Source organism: Cryptomeria japonica, chromosome 6 (genome assembly GCF_030272615.1).
Source record: "Cryptomeria japonica chromosome 6, Sugi_1.0, whole genome shotgun sequence".
NCBI lineage: Eukaryota > Viridiplantae > Streptophyta > Pinopsida > Cupressales > Cupressaceae > Cryptomeria > Cryptomeria japonica.
The window spans coordinates 504,316,888-504,327,886 of record NC_081410.1 but is presented as its reverse complement, the minus strand read 5'-3'; the positions used below and the strand labels follow the sequence as shown (position 1 = coordinate 504,327,886).

The 10,999-nt window shown below is 35.5% G+C and overlaps 2 protein-coding genes across 2 annotated transcripts; both read left to right on the top strand.

Annotated features, from left to right (window-relative positions):
• Positions 1–357: 357 nt before the first annotated feature.
• Positions 358–2,143, top strand: LOC131052859 (GDSL esterase/lipase At5g55050). Its single transcript, XM_057987501.2, has 5 exons — positions 358–668; positions 755–885; positions 1,095–1,331; positions 1,462–1,717; positions 1,818–2,143. Exons 1-5 carry the CDS (start codon positions 410–412, stop codon positions 2,036–2,038), a joined length of 1,104 nt encoding a protein of 367 aa, XP_057843484.2. The 5' UTR covers positions 358–409; the 3' UTR covers positions 2,039–2,143.
• A 4,431-nt stretch (positions 2,144–6,574) lies between these two features.
• On the top strand, positions 6,575–9,022 carry LOC131052858 (GDSL esterase/lipase At5g55050). Its single transcript, XM_057987500.2, has 5 exons — positions 6,575–7,244; positions 7,331–7,461; positions 7,745–7,981; positions 8,223–8,478; positions 8,580–9,022. The coding sequence occupies exons 1-5, from the start codon at positions 6,986–6,988 to the stop codon at positions 8,798–8,800; spliced, it is 1,104 nt and encodes a 367-aa protein (XP_057843483.2). The 5' UTR covers positions 6,575–6,985; the 3' UTR covers positions 8,801–9,022.
• The last annotated feature ends 1,977 nt before the right edge of the window (positions 9,023–10,999 follow it).

Below are 10,999 nucleotides of genomic sequence, written 5' to 3'. Positions count from 1 at the left end.
TATTCTGATCTTCATCTCCAGCAAGACTCTTTTTTTTCAGAAGAACACAGAACTCAACTATCTGAGTAAAGATAAACGCCAGTTGTCCTGCCTGAATCCAGCCATAGTTGGATTGGTAAACAATTAAATAGATTTCAAATTGAACACGCTAAGAAATTTCAATGTCGGCGGACAAGGAATGAAAGATTTATCTTATCTATTCATTGTCTGTTGTGATCATGTTGTCAAAGCCTCCAATTTCTTCCTTGTACACAATTCTCAAGTGTGAATGTGGCCTCTCCTTTCTTGAAAAGGAGGCGCACTCCACTCTGCAACAGTCCAACTGTGACGACTAATATATATATATATATATTGGTTGCTTTAATGTAAGGGCATGCACCATCTCCACTTTCATGCTGTTATGTCATAAATGGAAGACATAAAAGAATTGATGTTGTCAAGAACGTGGAGAATAGCATTCATAATTGCAGCCCTCTATGTGGATGCACAGAATGCGCAGGTGGTGCCTGCCTTGTTCATCTTTGGTGACTCTCTGGTAGACGTGGGCAACAACAACCACATACGACTATCCCTCCTCAAAGCAAATTTCCCTCACAATGGTGTGGATTATCCTGGTGGGAAAGCAACTGGCAGATTCAGCAATGGTCTAAACTCTGCAGATTTCTTAGGCAAGTTCAAAATTTAGGACCTTGTATTGTTACTATGATGCTTTTGAGTTATAGGGTTTTTGAAAAGCTTGGGTATTTGAATGCAGCACAGAAGCTTGGTTTTACTGGGAGCCCACCTCCATATCTTTCCCTTCAAGGTCAAGCAAACATCAATAGCAGTATTGTGAAAGGAGTCAATTTTGCTTCTGGAGGAGCTGGAATTCTTGATGAAAACAGTGTAAGTCCTTCTACTCAAAGGGGCTGATTTCATTTGTTGATTGAGGCCGTGATGAACCCACATGTAAAAGTTAAAAAATTCCAGGAATTTTATGATGACCCACATGTAAAAGTTAATTTTTTTAATGAATTTTATGACGACCCACATGCTACAAATTATTTGTTTTAGGAATTTTATGATGGCCCAAATGTAAACTGTTAAAATTTCAGGGGGGAAGTCTTTCGACAAACAAGCAAGTGGAATACTATTCAACAGTGTACGGAAATCTAGTAGCCCAACTGGGCAGCGCGGAAGCTGAAAAGCTGGTGGCAAAGTCTCTGTTCTTGGTGGTGATTGGAAGTAATGACTTGTTCGGCTTTTTCAAATCAAATTCTAAACTGCCAGCCAAGTATACCCCTCAGCAGTACACAGATCTTCTCATTTCCACCTTCAAGGGTCAATTGGAGGTAATTTGTAATCAAAACAAGAAACATTGTAATCTTATTAACCACTATCTAGGAAGTTGGATTTTATGATTCCATTTTGTGTTGCAATTGCTTAATCTTTTGATGTGGGCATATGACTAACAATTTGCAGAGGATATATAATCTGGGAGCACGAAAGATTGCTACCGTGGGAGTTGGAGCCATAGGCTGCTGCCCATCTCAACGCAGTCAGAAGAATAAAACAGGGGATTGTGTTGAGGAGGAGAACAATATGGCTCGAAACTTCAATGCTGGCTTAAAATCCCTCCTCTCTTCTCAACTAACACCGAATCTGCAAGGCCTCACTTATGCATTTTGTAACACATATGGAGTGGTGTCCAGCTACTTTCAGAATCCCTCTGTATACGGTACATCATGTCTACATTTCTCGCAATGAAGGCTCCATTAAGTCCTACATTTCATAAACAATAAGGTATTAACAGTAGCTAATGACGTGCATTTGAGCAGGTTTCAAAGATGTGGTGAACGCGTGCTGCGGGGCAGGAAAGCTGAATGGCCGTGTGGCTTGTCTACCAGTAGTGAAATACTGTTCAAACAGGGGAGAATACTTGTTCTGGGATCTCTACCATCCCACCCAAATCGCGTCTCAGATGCTCGTCGACGCTTTCTATGAGGGATCTGCCGATCAAGTCTCTCCCATTAATGTTAAGCAGCTTATATCCACCTGAATTTAACTGTCATGGAATTTTGCAGCATGTCTAATCCCCCTGAAGGAGTGTTACCTATATGATTATGCAAGGAACTTTTCTTTTTTGACTCTAAAGCTTTTTATATTTATTTTGTCCACCTTGCTTTTGTTTATTGATTTTAAAATTTGCTTTTCTTCATATTGACAAAGCTTTGGATGCGTGTTGCACCTTGCATCACATAGAATATAAGATTATTAGTCACATCTCAGGATTTTATTCCGAAGGGATTCTTAGTATATTTCATGAATATGAATAGGTGGGTAATCAAAGGTATATTTTAAGTGGGTTTGAACAATAAGACGAAATAATAAAATAAAGATTAGTGGGACCAAGTTTAAATATCGGGAAAGAACAAAATATTTTGTAGTTATATTTCCATTTTCTTATGGATATAGAGTATTCTTATGGATGACTACTTTCTCATTTTTGTGTATTAAGCTTCTTCAGATTGTCTTCACGTTTCTCATTCATACATGCTGTGCATTGATGTTTTGGTTTTGAAATCTACTAATGCACATTTTCTTATTGTACCCTTGTTCTTGTTCATTTGACACTATCACTATTATTTGTTGCAAAGAATATCTGCAAAACTTTGAAGTAATTCTAGCGACTTTCCTTCTCACTATCACAAGCATCCCTTTTCCTTCACAACTCTATCATTTCGAGGATAGTCATGTTGTTTGTTGTTGCATTCTTTTTAATTGTTTTCACAGTTTCTTCATTGTGTATGCATGTAGGCATTGAAGTGTTTACTTGACATTTTTGTGCACTTTCATTATTTTTTCTTTGAGGCGATGAAATGAAATAAAGACTACTTTTAAAAACCATAACATTGTCACAGGTAGTCCTCAACCCTAGCCCTCCTTTTTGTCACAAATTTCAATTAATTGTACAATGCATGAAGATTACCACTATCATTTACAATCCCTTTGCATTGAGGTTTAAAGAAAAATATATCTCCAATCCTTCATCCACTATTGTGTTTTCATACATCACCAATTTTTCATGTCATGGAATTTAAAATATTCTCATGAAAACCATGGAGGCTAGAACACAAGCTTGTAAATAGTTTTTTCAATCTTGACAACAACAACATGTTGGCAGAGGTTTTGAAGGGTCTCAATGGACAACAAAGCAATACATGGAACTCAAGAGTGACACAAATTTGGACCATCACACATTTCACATAGAAGATCTTCATTGAAAATTTAAACTATAATAAGGGCTTAGTGAGGGTTTCTTAAGGATTTTTTATCTTCTATAGGACCTCCTTTCACTATTTCCCATTATATAAACCTCATTCAACTCCTCATGAAAAATTTCTCTAGCAAAATCATTAGAAGATCTTCTCAAAAACACCCAACAATGAAGATTGAAAGCTTTCCTTTATGACAGTGATGAAGAAACCCGTGATATGACAAATCTTTTTAATGAAAACTAAAGGACCTTCTCACATGCTCTCATATAGAAGGAACATGAATATTTTAAGAAACCCTACTATCATTTTCACACTTTTCTTCTTATTTTGGATGCATTTGCTATGTACAACTACCTAATAATACCTCTTTAAAGTCAATAAATAGAAACAAGCAAAGAGCTTGGGTTGCATACATGTCAAACATGAGATAAACTCATATCTTCACATCCTCGAGCTTCAAAAGTTTATAGAAGTGTTGTAACTACTTGGCATTCATGCTTCATGGAGGTTGAAACCATCAACAAATTGTGGCAATCCCAAACATTGTTGAAAACCCTAAACGCGGCTGACTTGGTTAAAAAAGCTCAAAACATTTTATTAATTTATTTCCTCCAATATGCATGAACGTGGATCTTTGACATTTTTTGGATTAATTAATGTATTTAAAACCTTAATGAATTCTATGAATCCCCTTAAAAATTTTAAACCATAATCTATAAACTTGAAATATAGACAAACAACCTTGTTATGGCTTCTTACCTTGGAGAAAACTTCAATTTTTTATGACTCTCTTAATCAATGACTTGAGATTGAACATGACCTTGAAACCACTTTTAAGAATTGTAAAACAATATGATGCTTGATTAAAGCTACTTGGTGCCAATGACAAAATAGACTGACAAGATCTGGATCCATGATTTTTTCAAGCTCTTAAAGCCAAAACATTTTGGTTTAGTCACGACAGGAGAGTCCTCAAAGAGAATAGTCTGAACCATGCAACAAGAGTTACACAGCAGAGACAAAACAATCGTGATGGAAGAAATATAGAATATTCTTTATTATATCAGGAAAATCAATTACAAATTGCCGACAAAATGTGGGCTTACCAGATTCGGCTCACACACCTGATTACAAACATGCTCAATTGCAATATCTGGCTCAAGCATGAAGGTGAGCCAACTCCGGACCTCCTAACCTTCAAATCTATCTTCTATGTTCTAAAAACTTATTTTTAGATGCTTAATTACATTGATTTATATGATCAAGAATGATCCGTGTTGGTCCAAGATGAAACAAATGCCGAAGAACAAGATGTAACATATAAAACAACAAGGTCGGCCTCTGCCAAAGAGATCCCTCCAAGAAATCCATAGAATGAAGTGCAGACCCAAGGGAAGGTCGACCACATGCCAAGGAACGTTGGAAACAACGAACTGAAGCTACAAAAGATATCCACAAGATTTGCCAATAGCAAATAGGTCCAAATGATTATGGTGTTCCAAGCCAGAAAACTGTCTCAGATTTCGAAGGCGATAACTTGCCAGAGAAAGATCCAAATGTCCTGCGAACTTAGGATAAGGTAGATGAACATGTCCACAATCAAAATCCAACTCTGCAAGATCCGGTGATCAAATACAAAGAAACGCAAAAAAAAATGTTGAAACTGCAAAACAGGAAACAAACTAAAAAAAATGCTCCTGCATCACATTTTTCTTGGCACAGTTAGGAATTGCATGTAGAAAATATCAATTAAATGCAAGAAAGATTAAACAGGGGAATGAAAAACATAGAAATAATAACAGTGAAGAGACAATTTTTAACGTGGTTCACCCAAACTCGGGCTACATCCACCAAACATAGAGTTCAATATTATTATCTAGCAAATTGAACTAATTACAACCATCAATCTCTTGCAACTCAATACCTCTGCAAAATGCTAGAAAAAATCTCCACAGAAAACCCTAACCCTTAGCTCTTTTAACAAGACATATGTTGCTTACAAAAATAGGCTTAGTATATGTCAGCCAATAGAAAAATAACTCATGACGCCTTTATAAAATAATAAAAGTCGTTTGAGCTTTTGGGGGCACTACCCTCAAAAACCCCTGCGAAGGCGTTGCCCCTGGACCCCATATTGGGGGCATTGCCTCCAAACCCCCGCTGAATAATTTGGGGGGAAACTGCACTAATGAAAGTGGGAAAAATTTAACCTTAGAGTCTAATTAGGCTCCATATAACAACAGGCACATGGCTCTTTTAGGGGATTGGCCTCGTATCCCTCATAAATTTAAAACCATATTTGGCATGCTTTCAAGGTGAATATTCTCTTAAGCATATGGAAAGATAGAAATCTAGTTATTTTTGCTAGTTGTTTAGTTGATTGGCATGTTTCACTTTATTCTAAAGTTATGATATTTTTTAATGTTTATTATAGATTCAAGTGCAAGTAAACAAAGTCACACTTGAGATGGTCCACTTACAAGTGCTCTTCGACCATTGTGACAATGCACCTTGTGTAGTGGCTAGATTTTCTTTGTCTCCCTCTTCTTTCAAGGACCACTCACCTTCACGCAAGCATTGTGGTGGAAGGATTTTTTTACCTCTTAGGCTTCTCTCTTGGTTGTAAGAAGGGACTATGATCAAGAAGGTTGGTTGTGACTTGCTCATTGACGCTCTAACTCCTTGTTGCCCATAGGAGGAACCTTTGAATGACATAATACTAATGCATCTAACTAGTTTGATTCCAACAAGTTGACTCTTGTCATATTGTCAACTTGTGTTACATAAGAAGAAAAAAATAAAATAAAAATTGATCATGGCTAGGACCCTCTCATGGACACCTCAAACCCCATTGGTGTTTTGGGGAAAGCTGAGTGATCGAGATCCTCCTCCTCCTCCCCCTCTACTATTATTTTAGCCATCTAACTACATTATATTTGTTTCTATGTTTTTATGCTTCGAGCTCTAATCTTGTGTGAATTCTAATGATATGACTTTTATCCACCTATTTTTTTAATGAATATATGTAATATTATTTTATAAATGATAATCTACAAACTTATTAAAAAAATTCTCTCTGATTTAAAATATAATTATGTAATTATATTAATAATAACAATATTCTCTTTTGAGCACAAACTTTACACCTCATATCTCTGTGCAAATGCTACCTTGAATTATTATGGAATGGTTTTTGCGCTGCTGGATACATATTGGAAGGTTTAAAACTTTGGGCGCACTAATTCCTCTGGTAGACAGACAAGAGTTACTCGTCCGTTGGAATTTTATGTGGAATTATGGAAGCGAGGACAAAGCTAGTCGTACGATCCTACTATTCCGATTTTCATCTCCAGAAAGACCCCTTTTCCAGAAAAACACAGAACTTAACTGAGTAAAGATAAACGCCAATTGTTCTGGCCGAATACAGTCATTACGCCATATAGTTGGATTGATAAACAATTAAATAGATTTTAACTTCAGCACGCTAAGAAATTTTCAATGTCGGCAAACAAGAAAAAAAAGATTTGCCTTATCAATTCATTGTCTGTTGTGATCATGTTGTCAAAGCCTCCAACTTCTTCCTTGTACACAATTCTCAAGTGTGAATGTGGTCGCTTCTTTCTTGAAAAGGAGGCGCAACAGTGCACTTGTGACCACTAAATCAGATATATATATTGGTTGCTTTAATGGAAGGGCTCCATCTCCACTCTCATGGTGTTATGTCATAAATGGACGACAGAAAAGAATTGATGTTGTCAAGATTGTGGAGAACAGCATTCATAATTGCATCCATGTATGTGGATGCACAAAATGCACAGCTGGTGCCTGCCTTGTTCATCTTTGGGGACTCTCTGGTAGATGTGGGCAACAACAACCACATACTCCTATCCCTCGTTAAAGCAAATTTCCCTCACAATGGTGTGGATTATCCTGCAGGGAAAGCAACTGGCAGATTCAGCAACGGTCTAAACTCTGCAGATTTCGTAGGCAAGTTTAAAATTCAGGATCTTGTGTTGTGATTACAATGCTTTTAACTCTTAGGTTTTGTGTAAAGCTTGGGCATTTGAATGCAGGACAGAAGCTTGGTTTTGGTGGGAGCCCGCTTCCATACCTTTCCCTTCAAGGTCAAGCAAACTTCAGCAGCAGTATTTTGAATGGAGTCAATTTTGCTTCTGGAGGAGCCGGAATTCTTGATGAAAATAGTGTAAGCCCTTTTACGGAATGCTGCTGAATTCATTTGTTGATTGAGATGTGATGATTCTCATGTAAAAGTTAAAATTTGAGGATTTTTATGACGACCCAAATGTAAAATGTTAAAATTTGAGGAATTTTATAATGACCCAAATGTAAAATGTTGAAATTTCAGGAATTTTATTAGAACCCAAATTTGAAATGTTAAAATTTGAGGATTTCTACGATGACCCACATGTAAAAGTTAATTTTTTAGGGAATTGTATGATAACCCAAATGTAAATGTTAAATTCCAGGGGGGAAGTCTTTCGATGAACAAGCAAGTAGAATACTATGCAACAGTATATGGAAATCTCGCAGCCCAACTAGGCAGTGCGGAAGCTGAAAAACTGGTGGCAAAGTCTCTGTTTGTGGTGGTAGTTGGAAGTGATGACCTGTTTAGCTATTTTAAATCAAATTCTAAACTGCAAGCCAAGTATACACCTCAGCAGTACGTAGATCTTCTCATTTCCACCTTGAAGGCTCAATTGGAGGTAATTTATAATAAAAACCAGAAATGATTTCTTCTAAATTTGATTGCGAGTGTTCTTCTATTGACGTTTCAGATCACATTCTCTGATCTGATCTATCATCAGCCTATGGAGATTGAAATGATTGCATTATCTAGAAAGGAGATTGAAATGATTGCACTATCTAGAAAGTTGGATTTTATGATTGCATTTTTGTTGCAGTTGCTTCACCTTTTGATGTTGGCATATGACTAACAATTTGCAGAGGATATATAATCTGGGAGCGCGAAGGATTGTTAGTGTGGGAGTTGGAACAGTTGGTTGTTGCCCATCCCAACGCAGTCAGAAGAATAAAACGGGGGATTGTGTTGAGGAGGTGAACAATCTGGCTCGAGACTTCAATGATGCCTTAAAATCCCTCCTCTCTTCACAACTAACACCAAATCTGCAAGGCTTCACCTATGCATTTTGTAACACATATGGAGTGACATCAAGCTACTTTCAGAATCCCTCAGTATACGGTACATCTTGTCTAGATTTCTTGCAATGAAGGCTCTATTAAGTCCAACAGTACATAAATAAAAAAAATATGAATAGTAGCTAATGATGTGTATTTGAGCAGGTTTCAAAGATGTGGTTAACGCGTGCTGTGGGGCAGGAAAGCTGAATGCTCGTGTCCCTTGTTTACCAGTAGTAAAATACTGTTCAAACAGGGGAGAATACTTGTTCTGGGATCTCTACCATCCCACCCAAATCGTGTCTCAGATGCTCGTTGACGCTTTCTATGAAGGATCTGTCGATCAAGTCTCCCCCATCAATGTTAAGCAGCTCATATCCACCTGAATTTAACTGCCATGTGATCTACAGTATGTTTAGTCTCTGTATAACTGTACAGAGCACTTTTTTCTTTTTGACTCAAAAGCTCTTATATTTGACTGGATGTTATCCATCCTGCTTTCATGTATTGATATTAGAATTTGCTTTTCTGCATACTGACAAAGCATTGGATGTGTGTTGCACGTTGCATTACAAGATATAAGATCATGAGTCGAGCCTTAGAATGTATCCTTTGAATTATCTGACAGGTCCGACTGGTGGTAATGGTTATATTATTTTTTATAAAAAAATTAGTATTCATTAAAAGGATGGATGATAGACGGTACATCATTAAAGTTTAAGCCAGTCAAATTAAAAATAAATAAATAAAGCAAAAGTTAATGGACTAAGCATTTAGTATCAAAAACCAACAAAACATTTAATTCTAATATTTTTGTGGAATGTTTGCATACTCTTGCATATCCTTGCATCAATGAAAGTGGTTGATAGAAGATACACTCTTAAAGTGGGTTCAAGATCAAGCAATAAAAGAAAGATTAGTGGAACCAAGTCTAAACATCAAGAACCAACAATATATTTAACAACTATATTTCTAATTTCTTATGGATACAGTACTTGTTTGTTAATTTGCTATGCTATCCACATGTTATGGATGACGTCTATAATAAAAATAGAGAAATAAGTGTATGAAGAGAGTGTCATGATACTATTTTTTGAGAATCAATTTTTTAATAATGTTTCAAATGATATTATAAAATAGATTGTTTAGGTTAGTTTATTAAATGCAATTATAAATAATAGAAAGGGGAAAATCAATGATGTAATAAATCAATATTCTATAAAAATGATGTTATATATAGTTTTATTTATTTATTTAGATATAAAAAGAGATATTTTCTTTAAAAAGATGGATGATAGAAGTTACAAGTTTAAAGGTTAAGTAAGTCCAAGTTCAAAAAACAAGACAAAGAATAAAACAAAAAGTTAATGGGATTAGGCATTTAGCATCAAGGACCAATAAAACATTTAACTCTAATAAATCCAACTCATGGCCCCTTGCACATCCTTTCATCACTACAAGTGGTTGATAGAAGACACCCCCTTAAAGTTTAAGTGGGTCCAAGTCCAAACAAAAAAATAAAGATTAGTGGGACCGAGTCTATACATCAAGAACCAACAAAATATTTAACACTATATTTTTAATTTCTTATAGATATAATGCTTGTTTGTTAAATTGCTATACTATCCACATGTTATGGATGACCTCTTTAATAAAATGTAAAGAAATAGAAGGGTATTAAGAGAGTTATGAAATTATTTCACAAGAATAACCTTTGTTATCATGTTGCAAAGGATTTTATAAAATAGATTATTTGGGTTATTTTATTTCATCCTATTGAAAAATAATAAAGAGGGAAAAATCAATGATGTAATAAATCAATGTTCAATAGAAAATGATGTTTCATATAATTTATTTATTTAGATATAAAAAATAGACACTCTCATTATGATTATTGTTTAGGAATTATGACAAAATTGGGATTCTATGCAAATAAAATATATGTTGTGCATGATCAAACCTATGTTTTGTGAAAATGTTCTAAGGTAGGGGATTGATCCCATTATGTATATGTCTTCTCAACTTGATCCACCCCTATCTCTAATGTCTATTGAAGTGCAAGGACTAGTGGTATTTAGAAATATCTTAGGAATATTGTTGAACTGTAAGGGTTCGTGTTATCCTTAGTCATCCCCATGCAAGATTAATTTGATGTCATTGGACAAGTTTTGGTAGATAAGAAGCAATCATGCAAGTGATCTAAATGTAAATTTTGATGCAAGTATTATTCCTTTTAGTGTTTCAAGTCTAGATACTTCTTGATGCTTATGATGTTCAAATAATGATTATTTAATGCTCAAATGGATGTTTTAAATACCAAGAAATAATTAATTGCCATATAGACATATACCAAGTTGACTTTGAATAGCTAGTGGAAAAGGGCAAGAGATAGAAAATTTGAATTTCAGTATTTTGATTCTATGTTGGATCCATGTAATATAAGATTATACCCATACATTGTAAGATTAAGCCAAGAAAAGGAATTCTATGTCTTGAGATTAGGAATTGAAATGTGGAAGGGTGGGTTAATGATGAAGTGAGTGTATAAGAATAGGTGCAGATAGGATCGCAATAAGGTCAATTTA

Bases quoted from the DNA above. Each gene is read 5' to 3' on its own strand.
- LOC131052859 (XM_057987501.2), top strand. From the start codon at position 410: ATGGAAGACATAAAAGAATTGATGTTGTCAAGAACGTGGAGAATAGCA. The intron at 669-754 runs GCAAGTTCAAAA...ATTTGAATGCAG, and splicing joins AAACTCTGCAGATTTCTTAG to CACAGAAGCTTGGTTTTACT. The intron at 1,718-1,817 runs GTACATCATGTC...GCATTTGAGCAG, and splicing joins TCAGAATCCCTCTGTATACG to GTTTCAAAGATGTGGTGAAC.
- LOC131052858 (XM_057987500.2), top strand. From the start codon at position 6,986: ATGGACGACAGAAAAGAATTGATGTTGTCAAGATTGTGGAGAACAGCA. The intron at 7,982-8,222 runs GTAATTTATAAT...AACAATTTGCAG, and splicing joins CCTTGAAGGCTCAATTGGAG to AGGATATATAATCTGGGAGC. The intron at 8,479-8,579 runs GTACATCTTGTC...GTATTTGAGCAG, and splicing joins TCAGAATCCCTCAGTATACG to GTTTCAAAGATGTGGTTAAC.